Below are 13,543 nucleotides of genomic sequence, written 5' to 3' on the forward strand. Positions count from 1 at the left end.
AACTGGGCAGGTGACAACATACCTTGATCGACATCCTGGGATTTTATTGAGTTGTGGATCAATCTTAACTGATGCAGATTTCAGGATTGAGAAACAGTGGAATGGCAGAGAAGGAAATAAGGTGAAGTCGAATCAAATCTGATACAGAAAGAGAGAGAAAAATTGGATTGAAAGAGGCAGAGCAGAGTTAGTGAGCTTAAGTGGAGGAAGGTTTGAAGGACCTGTAGAAACAATTTACAACTATCAAGAATGAAACCTTTCAGTTTCAATAATTTCCTTTCTGGATCACACAGGATTGAGCCAAGTTCCATCCACAGGATCACTAAACAGCTTTGAATCACTAGGGAAGTGATTGCTGGGTCTCTTGCTGAGATATTTAGATTAGATTAGATTACTTACAGTGTGGAAACAGGCCCTTCGGCCCAACAAGTCCACACCGGCCCGCTGAAGCGTAACCCACCCAGACCCATTCTCCTACATTTACCCCTTCACCTAACACTACGTGCAATTTATCATGGCCAATTCACCTAACCTGCACATTTTTGGACTGTGGGAGGAAACCGGAGCACCCGGAGGAAACCCACGCAGACACGGGGAGAATGTGCGAACTCCACACAGGGTCGCCTGAGGTGGGAATTGAACCCTGGTCTCTGGCGCTATGAGGCAGCAGTGCTAACCACTGTGCCGCCCGATAGTCATAGATGAGGTGCCAGAAGACTGGAGGTTGGCTAACGTGGTGCCACTATTTAAGAAAGGTGATAAGAATAGCCAGGGAACTATAGACCAGTGAGTCTGACATCGGTGGTAGACAAGTTGTTGGAGGGAATCTGAGGGACAGGCTTTACATGTATTTGGAAAGGCAAGGACTGATTAGGGATAATCAACATAGCTTTCTGCATGGGAAATCATGTCTCACAAACTTGATTGAGGTTTTTAAAGAAGTAACAAAGAGGATTAATGAGAGCAGAGTAGTTGATGTGATCCATATGGACTTCAGTAAGGCGTTCGACAAGGTTCCCCCATGGGAGACTGATTAGCAAGGTTAGATCTCATGGAATACAGGAAAACTAGCCATTTGGATACAGAACTGGCTAAAGGTAGAAGACAGAGGGTTGTAGTGGAGGGTTGTTTTTAAGTCTGGAGGCCGATGCCACAAGGATCGGTGCTGGGTCCACTACTTTTTGTCATTTTTATAAATGATTTGGATGTGAGCATAAGAGGTATAGTTAGTAAGTTTGCAGATGACACCAAAATTGGAGGTGTAGTGGACAGCGAAGACGGTTACCTCGATTACAATGGGATCTTGATCAGATGGGCCAGTGGGCTGAGAAGTGGCAGATGGAGTTTAATTTAGATAAATGCGAGGTGCTGCATTTTGGGAAAGCAAATCTTAGCAGGATCTAAACACTTAATGGTAACAAAGAGACCTTGGAGTGCAGGTTCATAGCTCCTTGAAAGTAGAGTCACAGGTAGATAGGATAATGAAGAAGGCATTTGATATACTTTCCTTTATTGGTCAGAGTATTGAGTATAAGAGTTGGGAGGTCAATTTGCGGCTGTACAGGACATTGGTTTGGCCACTGTTGGAATATTGCATGTAATTCTGGTCTCCGTCCTATTGGAAAGATGTTGTGAAACTTGAAAGGGTTCAGAAAAGATTTACAAGGATGATGCCAAGGTTGGAAGATTTGAGCTATAGGGAGAGGCTGAACAGGCTGGGGCTGTTTTCCCTGGAGCGTCGGAGGCTCAGGGGTGATCTTATAGAAGTTTACAAAATTATGAGGGGCATGGATAGGGTAAATAGGCAAAATCTTTTCCCTGGGGTCGGGGAGTCCAGAACTGGAGGGCATAGGTTTAGGGTGAGAGGGGAAAGATATAAAAGAGACCTACTGGGCAACCTTTCACACAGAGGGTGGTACGTGTATGGAATGAACTGTAGAGGAAGTGGTGGAGGCTGGTATAATTGCAACATTTAAGAGGCATTTGGATGGGTATATGAATAGGAAGGGTTTGGAGGGATATGGGCCGTGTGCTGGCAGGTGGGACTAGATTGGGTTTGGATATCTGGTTGGCATGGTCAGGTTGGACCGAAGGGTCTGCTTCCGTGCTGTACATCTCTATGACTCTAAATATCAGCCTTAGCTTTCTGGAGTGATTTTAATTGGGGCAATTAGTATACATTAAAGTTGCTGCTAATGTGCCTACAAATATAGAATTGATATCCTTCTGAATATTGATTTATTGTGTCCTGGAGAATGCACCATCCTCCCAATTCTTTCCAAGAATAAAACATTTCAAGATTCCACAGAGTGAGTGATGGTTAATGTAACTTTGAATGGGATGCCAAACTAAACAAATGTTTTATTTATATCATATATTCTCTTTCTCTTTCTTTCTCTCTCTCTCTCTTTCTCTACTGTCCTCGTCATCTTCTTGTATTGAATTGTTAAAACTGCTGCCCCTTGACATCATTATTTATTGGACATAGGATCATGCATGTCAATCATGTCCTGCTCCTAAGTTTCAAATCTGCACTGTCCAATATCCAAGCATAGGTCAGCCACAGTTTCCTGTGATTAAACAGTGGAATGACTGAAGCCATTGTCTTCATCACTTCCCACTTTTAGGGGTGGCACGGTGGCTCAGTGGTTAGCACTGTTGCCTCACAGCGCCAAGGACCCGGTTCAATTCGAGCCTCGGGCGACTGTCTGTGTGGAACTTGCACATTCTCCCTGCGTCTGCATGGGTTTCCTCCCACAATCACAAAAGATATGCAGGTCAGGTGAACTGGCTATGCTAAATTGCCCATAGTGTTAGGTGCATTAGTCAGAGGGAAATGGATCTGGGTGGGTTACTCTTTGGAGGGTCGGTATGGACTTGTTGGGCCGAAGGGCCTGTTTCCACACTAGGGAATCTTAATTTAAAAAAATGTGTCCATGCAAAGAATCCATGTACAGCATGGCTACATATTGCTTTAATTATTCCCTCAAAATTCAGAATCCAGTTCAGCAGACATGCTGTGTGCTTTTAAAAACATCTTCCAATGAATCTCACACAATCCTCCCACCACCAACCCCATCCCGCCTCAGCAATTGCTAATGTTTTCTGGGAAAAATTGAATCAATGTTTGACAATCACTTGGATGTGCTCTTGAAGTACGAAAACCTACAAGACTACAGGCCAAGTTGGAAAGTGAGGTTAGCCTGGATAATTCTAATTGGGCTGGCATGGACAAGATAAATTGAATGGGAGACCTTGACCCCAAATAATGAAAAAGTTCGACAGGTAATGGGGAAGACAAATGGAATGTTGGCCTTATTTTCAAAGAGAATGGAGGATTCACGTGGGGAGGTTTTGCTGAGACTCTGCAGGGCAGCAGTCAGACCAGAGCTAGAATGCTCTGAATAGCTGTGGGCCCCTTAACTCAGGAATGACATACTTGGACATTGGAGCCAAGTTCACTAGGCTGATGCCAGGTATGGAGAGATTGTCTAATGAGGAGAAGTTGAGTAGGTTGGATCTGTACTGGTTGGGATAATGAGAGGCAGCCTTTTTGAAACAGACAAAAGATTCTTAGGGGACCTAACAGCGTCAGCGCAGAAAGGTTGTTTCCCTTTGTGGGAGAGTCTAGGTCCAGAGGGCATATTCTCACAATAAGGCTTTTCACATTTAAGACAGATATGAGGAGGAATTTCATCTCTGAGGGTAGTGACTCTGTGGAATTCTTGACTGCAACAGGCTTTTGAGGCTGAGTAAGTAAATATGTTCAACACAGTCATTTAATCAGTGACAGAATGAAGGGTTATAGGGAAAGGGAAAGAAACTGGAATTGAGGATTGTCAGAGCATCCATGGTCTCACTGAATGGCAGAGCAGACATATTGGGCTGAATGGCCTCTTTCTGCTCCTACATCTTATGGTTTCTAACCGATTGGAATGTTAAGTGATGGTGGGGACATCCTAACCAATGGGGTGCATCCTGCCCTGGCTTTTCTGATGGCAGCTTGGGGAAGCACCCTTCCAAAGATTCTTCCACATATCTCTGCAGCACCTATTTCAGTTGTCAGTCAGAGTTTGCTTGTCTGATTTTCAGTTGCATGAAACTAGTTTTCAGTGCACTAAATGTAAGAAATACCTATGATACTTAATAAAAGTGAAACTAATTGATACAGAGCATTAAAAGGTGACCACTTAGAGGGCCTTCCTGTGATGCACTGGTCGTGTCCCTATCCGTGGACTAGGAGACCGGGGTTCAAGTCCCACTTGCTCTACTGGTGTGTAATAACATGTCTGAACACACTGATTAGAAAAATAGGTTAAACAAAAAAACTTAGTGACCACTTAGGGGACCCTCTTGTGGTGCAGTGGTAGTGTCCCTACCCCTTGACTGGGAGGCCCAGGTTCAATTACTACTTGCTCCAGTGGTGTGTAATAACAACTCTGAACAGGTTGACTAGAAAAATGGGTTACATTTTAAAAATAAAACTAGGTGATCACTCCTCTTCTTAATTAATTCACAGAATGTGGACATTACTGCCTAGGACAGCACTTGCTGCCCTTTAGAAAATGGTGGTGAACTGCAACTGGGTAGCATGCTCGGCCATTTCAAAGGCCTGTTAAGAGTCAATCACGTTGTCATATGTGGGCCAGACTGGATAAGGACTGCAGATTTCTTTCCCTAAAGTGGATTAATGAATCAAATGGTCTTTACGAGAAGCAGCAGTTTTACAATCACTGCTACCACATTAATAGTTTAAACTCCCATTTCGTTTCATAAGATGCATCATAGTTCACACTCTGTTGTGGTAGAATTTGAACTCTCGGTTAGTCCAAAGCATTGGATTCCTAAATCAATACTATAGCGTAACAATAACAGCAAAATACTACAGATGCTGGGGAATTGAAATAAATACAAAGAATGCTGGAGAAACTCAGCGGTTATGACAGTATCTGAGGAGAGGGAAAAGGAGATAACATTTCAAGTCAGATTGTGCTATGCTACTTTGCGATATCCACTGTGATCAATGAGAAAGGACGCTTTAGAAAGTTGGGGATGGATAACCTGACAAGAGAGGTTATCTGTGAGAGGGTTTGAGTGTATAGCCACATGATTAAAAAAGCCCATTGATGAATCAGGATTTTTGCTACTGGTTAATGCTACATTATTCATATCAAGCTAAGTACCTGCCAAAGTAATTTCAATCGTCTCTGCCAGTCTCTTCTGTATTAAAATCCTTCAGAGACAGTTTCCCTTGCCATAATAATAGTTCTCTTAATAATTTGTAAGTTGTTTTAACAGGAAAGTCTTACCAGTGAAAATGATCGTTTGAGTTTTAATCCTTAAGTAAGAGCGATTCTGCAAACAAAATATATTTCAAGAGTTTTTAAAACTTTGGCACAATAATCCTGCATTAGATCCCTGGGATCACAGGTTTCCTTTTGTGATTTATTACTTTGCTTATAATACTTGTAGATGAGTGCAACTCCAACAACATTCCAGAAGCTCAACACCATCCAGGACAAAGCAGCCCAATTTGGTTGGCACTCCTTCAACAACAACTGTCTTTATCATTGACAATTAGTAGCAGCAGTGTATACTATCTATTCACCAAGGCTCCTTAGATAACTTCTTCCAAATCCATGGCCTCCAACACTAGAAGGCCAAAGACAGCAGATACATGGGTACCTCACCCCTCAGCCCACACACCACCCTGACTTGGAAATATATCACTGTTGCTTCACTATCACCGGTCAAAATCCTGGAACTTCCTCCCAAACAGCATTGTGGGTGCAGCTATCACCATGGACTGTAGCAGTTCAAGATGGCAGCTCAACACCACCTCCTTAAAGGCAATTAGGGATGGGTACTAAATGCTGATGCAGCCAGCGACACTCTCATCCTGTGAATGAATAAAAAATGTTATTTTTTCAAGTCACCATCCAGTTTATTTTCATCAGTTTTTACTTAATGCATAGGGCTATCATTTATATAGCAGTATCTGGTAACTCCCATCATTCTTGGCTGAAGTGAAGATGATTGTCTCATTGCCCTGCCAGTCTGTTCTCCTGGAATCCTGTTCCCACCAATCCCTGGTTTCTTTAGACAGTGCATTATTATACAATATCTGTTTGCTTTCGACAGGTTCATTAGAACAAATAATTATTTTCTTCCTAGTTTCAGATACAAGGACAGAGAGCCTACCAAAGAGAATTCTTTTCTGAGAGCTCATTTAATTATAGCACAGCAGATGACACCCCAGTTGTGTGTTTGGACCTGCAACCAGGCACTAACTATACAGTGAACGTCACTGCTCTATCACTGCAGCATTCTGCTTCCATACAATTATCAACAGCAGTCACTGGTGAGTAACTAACTTCAATGGTCGAGACATTCGTAATGGTGCATTTTGCCTTTCTTAACTCTAGATTGACTGTTCTGATGCTCTCCCGCATGAATGGTCACATTCCACACTCTGTACATTAAATTTAGACAAAACCCTATGAAAAATTACAACATTGACCTGCAGCTTACTAATGTGTGCTGCCCAACAGACTGACAGCACTCTATTTAAAAAACACTAATACTTTTGTATTCAAATCTGTTTGTAGTCTCATAGTCTGAGGTAATAAGATATTTAAGGATTGTGTTGTCATTTCACTTTAAGACTGAGCAAGCGAATCAGCAATTAATCAGGGCATAGAGCATGTGACAACCAGTCATTGCATGATTCAGCTTGCAGCATGTCATGGTGGTGGTACAGTAATGTTTTCCTATATAATAGTTGCTGAACATCTCCAACACATCTGTACACTGAACAACCCTGTAACAGATCTTCAAATAAGTAGAACCCAAGTTCAGTTATGAGCCTTGGTATGAGATCAGTAAATCTGTATAGAACAGCAAAAGATTCAATGTTTATTTTTGTGAAGGTTAAATGTGAGAAATACTTTCTAATGAATGAGAACCGTCCTAAGCTTTTGCCCAAATCTTGCTGCTTCAAAGCATCTTACAGAATATCCTGTCAGATAGACATTTTCCCTCCCCTTAATGTACAGATTGAGAACCAGTGCTCCGGCACTGGCAATGGCAGTGGCTTTGGGCCCAGAGCTGGGACTTTGGCAGTCGGCCACCAGGCGGTAGGCACACCCGGGCAGAATTCTGGCAGTTGGTGCCATCGTTTCAGCAGCCGGGGGCCTGGAGCAGCACCAGAGCAAGGTTCAGGTAGCTTGTGGTGGAGCGGTTGATGGCAAGATGTCAGCATGGAGACACTGGATCAAGAGAGCGAGCCCAGTGCAAGGGGGAGGGAGATGGAGCCCAGCATGTGTTAGGGGAGGAGATCAAGCCCAGTGCAGAGTGGGGGGCAGAGGGAATCGAACCAGGTGTGGCTGGGAAATTGGGGAGGCAGGAGACCGAACCCAGCATGGGGGCAAGGAGAGAACTAGAGTCTTCTTGGGGAAAGCCCAGCATGGAGCGACTGCAGGCCCTTGGCTAAAGGAAGGTTGTCATTTGGAATTTGTATTTCTTATACTTTATACTGAGAAGAACTATAATGTTGAACTTTCTTTATTTTTCTACTGTTGACGTAAGATTTTGTACCTGGGTACCTTGTACCTAAGATGGTGGTGTGAATGGTGAGATCATACACTTTTCGCTGTACTCCTGTATCCCTGTACTTGAGTACACATGACAAGAACACCTAATTTTAACTCTAAGTATCAGGAAAAGGTATGAGTAAATGGTTCAATAATTAAGAGTGAGGTGCTTGAATTGTAGCAGCACATAGAGCTAATAGCGAACTGGTGCCATTGATAACAACAGTGACAATGAAGGAGGGCATGAGGGGTCCTCTTCCCGAGAATGTTCATCCTGTGGAGAGGGTGGTTTGAACGGTTGAAAGGGCATTTTGGGCATTTTGGTCCACAATGTGAGGTTGGTCAGGAGGCTGTCTCAGTTGAAAATATGGCCAGAGAGAGTTCCAGAAGGGAGCTGGCAATCAGAACAGACGGTACCAGTCAAGGCAGGTCTTTAACACAAATGAAGTCTGTTCAGGAAGAGAAAGGCAGATAGCACCTACCGTAACAAAGGAAGAAGGGACAGCAGCTGATTTCAAAGCAGCAGAGTATAGGCTAATACAGTTGCTGTGCGCCGGTGTGACTAGCTTCAATGCTATAGGTTTGAAAACCTTCGAACCTGGCAAGAAAAATAACTTTATCTGCTCATATGCTGGAAGGGAAACAGTGGTGTTTGGTGACTGGTTTGAGAATTGCTTTTAGCCGGACGTAAGGACTTGCTTGATAAGAAATAACTTGCTGTTCCTTGATAATGCACCTGACCATCCACCCACCCTCTCATCCAGACACTGAGCTTTTGTTTTTATCTCCAAATACGAGCTCAATCATGCAGCCGGTGCACCAGAAGGTCATTGCAACCTTCAAAGCTGATGATAGCCTTGGAAGTTTCAGCTGCGTTCCCAAGTTTGTGTAAAGAAACCTTTCAACCACTGTGTGTCACTGTCAGAAAGGATTCAACATAGTGGCATCGAGAGGGATAATTAAAGGCTCATGGGACGAGGTTAGAAAATTAACTATTAATTCCTGCTAGGACACGTCGGGCCCAAGACTAGGAAAATTTCACAGGGTTCCTCGCTAGAGATATTGAAGGAGCCAAGGTTGGTGACTAATCAGAGCGAGCAGGAGGACAGCGATTTGAGGACCTGACCACAGAAGGAGTTGCTTCAGTCTCATCGTGTGGAACTCTCTGCTGAAGAATTGACAGGGCTGATTAAATCATGTGATTAAAAAGAGGAGGAGGAAAAGGGAGAGAATCAGAAGGCTGAACATAAACCTGAGATATAATGGCAGACTTTGAGATCAACTGATAAGGAAACATCATCTTTTACAGAGTGATTGACACTGGTGTTGCTCCTTACTGGAAACTTGACAGAATTTGAAAGAAAAAGACAAAGCAGTCAATAATAGGCGTTTTTATCTGCTGCCACTTTGAAATAGACATTCATCTTGTCCACTGTATGCATGTTGATGGCCCTTCAGGTAATCCTCCACCAATTCCATCTCCAAGCCTATTTACTATCTTCTGCTGGAGATGCTTTATAACAAGCGTTGGTGTGTTAATGTTTGTACATTTGTAGGTTTTATTGCACTGTTTCTCTAGTAGAAAATCTTTATATTTAATAAAAAGAACATTGCTTTCAGTGAATTCTATTGAATTTTATCTTACACTGTGTACTTTAGGGATCAAAAGTTTGGATGGTTTGAACTTTTACAGTTGACCTCCATTATAAAATGTGCTTATCTTTTGCTGGATTCATCATGAATGCATTCCCGTGATAACAATGGGATTTTAACTATCAATTGTTTAATTATTGAGGCCAAGTGAGCAAATGTTGAATTTTTCTTTTCAAAAAATGTTTTTAAATAGTCGAAGCAACAACAATTGCATGATCTGGGATCTATTATTTGTACAATAATTCTATTTCAGAAGAGCAAGTTCTATCCTACATTAGTGTTAAGGTCAGTCATGGCTTGTATGACCTTGGAGTTCAATTTGTTTGTCCATTCTAATATAAATAGTAAAGATGTCCATCAGCTTTGTGTCCATGCTAAATATATATAATGCATAATGTGCATTTGCTTCTCAAGATACAGGACTCCACTTTAACCTTTTAAGATTCTCAGCACAGCACTCACTGTTAATATTAGCACCAATTAGCTTAAAATTGACCTTCCATTGGGCACTGATCCTGTAAAAGAATAAGTCAACAAAGTTGCAATTTTGAGTCAGTACAAAGGTGTGAAAAAGATGAGGGATGGTAGAGAATAAAAATTAAGCTCTGATAAAGTGAAATAGTAAAAATGTTGACTGTACATGACAAAACGTGGTACAGAAAAGTGGTTATTTTAATTCTCCTCCAGCTGACCTGTTGAGTGTTTCAGCCATTTTGTTTTTATTTCAGATTACCAACTGTGGCAGTAGTTTACGCCCACATTCCTCCTTTTCTCTTGAATGAGCTTTTTAACACAACCAGAACTTTACCTTAGCTCTGTTGTTTGCTCTTAACATATTTTTCTTTATTTTAGACCCTCCAGTGCCTGATGTACAGGTTATGATTGCAGAGCAAACCCTTCCACCAATCCGCCTCCGACGGGTGGAAAATAAAAATGGACCAATCAGGTGAGTGTCTCAGATTTTTATTTTTAAAAAAAACTGACATGAGCAAGAATTGCACTTGCAGCATGCCAGTCTTGGTTCAGTATGGGAGCTGTCCAATGGATGAATTTGAAAGCTTGTGCCCCCATTGGAGAGACGAGCCCACAATGTAGGCAGACACCTCCAGTGCAGCCCGACGATGTCAGAGGTGACAGTTTTTGGGTGTGATGTTAAACTGCCCCCCCCTTCCTCAGGTGGGTTCAAAATAATTGAGTGAGTTGTTTGAAGAGTTGGGGGAGGGATGTCCCCACAAGGTTCTCTGTCAATGATTAGATTAGATTACTTACAGCGTGGAAACAGGCCCTTCGGCCCAACAAGTCCACACCGACTCGCCGAAGCGCAACCCACCTCAGACCCATTCCCCTACATTTCACCCCTTCACCTAACACTACAGACAATTTATCATGGCCAATTCACCTAACCTGCACATTTTTGGACTGTGGGAGGAAACCGGAGCACCCAGAAGAAACCCACGCAGACACGGGGAGAATGTGCAAACTCCACACAGTCAGTCGCCTGAGGTGGGAATGGTTATCCCTCAACCAACATCGCAAATAGTGTTAATAGTTTAATATAATCATAGAATCTCGACTGTGTGAAAAGAGGCATTCGGCCCATCAAGTCTGCACCGACTCTCTGAAGAGCATTCCACCCAGACCCAGAATTTCGCCCTGTCCCCTTAACCCTGCATTACTCATGGCTAACCCACCTAGCCTGCACATCCCTACACACTGTGGAAGAAAGCCAGAGCACCTGGAGGAAACCCACAAAGACACTGGGAGAACATGCAAGCTCCACGCAGACAATCACGCAGCGGTGGACTCAAACCTAGGTCCTGGATGCTGTGAGGCAGCAGTGCTAACCACTGAGCCACATGCTGCCAATAATATTAATCATATTAGTAATATAATAATTATAGCTAGCACCATAGCCTCAAATGATTAGGACTGCTTTCTCATCATTAGCGAGAGATGAATAGTGATGAATTTAACGTGAGAGTAATCACCAGCATTCTCTCTAATTTTCTCACCATCTGCATTGACTCTTGGCATGAAAGTGACTGACCAGAAGTTTGGGAGCTGGATCTGTAAGATTCACTCACAAACCCAACTGGGTTTTTACAGCAATCGACAGAGGTTACATGCGCTCCATTAGACACTTTATTCCAGTGTTTTTTAATGCAAGTTTCACCATCTTGTATGATGTAATTCGAACCTAGGTCTCTAAAACCTTAGCCCGAGGTTCTGGTTGACTAGTCCAGTGACAGTACCTCTATCTGACAGTCATGGAGAGGGTCAACACTGAGACTCACTGATCCACTCTGTACATAGTGGTGGCACAGCTGGAAATGTTCATTTCACTTTCTTGACAGGCTGCAACAACAACCAGTGTGCGTTATTGTTGCACCTTTACTGCCGTAAACTGGTGCCAGAGTGCTTCATGGGAGCAATTTGTCAAGCAAGAATTGTCACCAGGCCATATAAACAAATACTAGGACAAATTACCAAAATTTTGGTCAGTGATTTTTAAGGAGAACCTTAAAGGCAGAAGAAGACACAGTGAGGCTGGGAAGGAAATACTCACAGGTTAGGACTCAGGCAGCTGAAGGCACAACAGTTTAAGTTGAACAATTAAAATATGAAATGAGCACAAGGTAGAAATTAAAGGAGCTCATCGATCATTATTATTTCTGCAAAGTCAGTAAGTGTTGTAATGTGATTTTTTTCTACGCACCTCATAGCACTTGCTTGATTCATTTTTGATCCAATTTATTCCCTCCCCACCTCCCTGTTTAGCTTTTATCAGGTCGTTGTTCTGCCCTTGCATCTGCAGCACTCATTCAATTGCAATTCCCAAACCATGAGAAACTTCTTTGGCCACAGAAAGGGCAGAGAACCATACGTCACTGCAGAATTTGTGGCAACAGATGTTGAGGATGGGATGCAGTTTTCTGTGGGAGACCGACTGTACTACAGAGAGTATTATAACGCAGCTTTAGAAAATGGCAAGAACTACCACTTCCTGCTGAAAACAATCAGTGAATGGAATTACGTAAGTTGATTCTTTCTGGAAAAGTGCTTTCACGTGACACTTTTAAAAATTGTTTTAGAACAAAATATTGTTATCCATTAAAATTATTTGTGTGAGGCCAGTCTGACACACAGGGGCATAGGGGACTGATGCTGCATTGAGCTGGCAGATGGGGACATGAACAAACATGTAGAGTGTTACATTTATAAGGTGGTTATGGTTTCGAACTGTGCCCTTAATTTAAGGTGAAAAGTAGGGTTTTTGTGAGCTGTTCTGAAGTCTTCCTAACTGCAAACCTTTGTGGTTTGATTGCTCGTGTTTAAATGGGATACAGATTGTTTTACTGGAAGAGGGGACAGTTTTTCAAAAATCTCTTCATTCATGGAATATGGGCATGGCTGGCTAGGTCAGCATTTATTGGCCATCCCTAATTGCCTTAGAACTGAGTCACTTGCTTGAATTTTCCAGCAGGTAGTCAACCACATTGCTTTGAGTCTGGAGTTGTATATGGGCCATACTGGGTAAATATAGCAAGTTTCCTTTCCCTAAAGGACTTTAGTCAACAGGATTTTTTTTACAGTAGTGGTTACCTGGTAGCCATTAGGCTAGCTTTTTATTCAATTTAAATTTATAATTCAAACCCAAGTGTCAGGGCATTAGAATCTGGAGTTTTGTTTGACTAACCCACTGACACACCCTCTAGGCAGAGGATAATGGCAGCAGCTTGTGTGCTAATAGTGGATAGACTACAGGTCACAAAAATCCCAGAAAGATCTTGGCAATGGTAGATTGTACACAATCATGCAATCTGCCCATTTAGTCCCAAGATGGATGAGATTTGGGTTCCCTAGGTCAGGTAGGCAACATTTACTGATGGATACAAGACTATGTGATTCATGAGTGTGAGAGAGAGAAAGAAAAAGCTAGAAGCCAAAAGTAAAGTCTGGTTCCGTGTATAGGAACATAGTTGGATCAGGTGGGAGTTGGAACAAGGCTGGGAGATTTCCATGGTTATAATTGGAGGGAGGACTCTGCAGGAAAACTCTCACCATGCAAGTTGCACCTTAAAGGTTTCGAGGCTGGGAAAGAAAAGGTAAACCCTCAGATTGTAGTGGAGATCCATAGGCATTGGTAATGGAATTCTGGATTAGTGGTGCTGGAAGAGCACAGCAGTTCAGGCAGCATCCGAGGACAGGCAAAATCGACGTTTCGGGCAAAAGCCCTTCATCAGGAATAAAGGCAGAGAGCCTGAAGCGTGGAGAGATAAGCTAGAGGAGGGGGGGGG

At 42.7% G+C, this 13,543-nt stretch overlaps 1 protein-coding gene across 12 annotated transcripts in view; it reads left to right on the forward strand.

Moving 5' to 3' along the window:
* susd1 (sushi domain containing 1) overlaps window positions 1–13,543 on the forward strand; it is a 95,214-nt gene that overhangs the window by 59,329 nt on the left and 22,342 nt on the right. For 11 of the 12 annotated variants that reach the window (XM_043715989.1, XM_043715919.1, XM_043715935.1 and 8 more), the window contains 3 exons: window positions 6,175–6,361; window positions 10,098–10,191; window positions 12,024–12,279. In XM_043715989.1, coding sequence (XP_043571924.1) covers window positions 6,175–6,361; window positions 10,098–10,191; window positions 12,024–12,279 — 537 coding nt within the window. The remainder of the gene's footprint in view (window positions 1–6,174; window positions 6,362–10,097; window positions 10,192–12,023; window positions 12,280–13,543) is intronic. The other variant, XM_043715999.1, reaches the window with a different exon arrangement.

This window comes from Chiloscyllium plagiosum, chromosome 2 (assembly GCF_004010195.1).
Source record: "Chiloscyllium plagiosum isolate BGI_BamShark_2017 chromosome 2, ASM401019v2, whole genome shotgun sequence".
Classification (NCBI taxonomy): Eukaryota; Metazoa; Chordata; class Chondrichthyes; order Orectolobiformes; family Hemiscylliidae; genus Chiloscyllium; species Chiloscyllium plagiosum.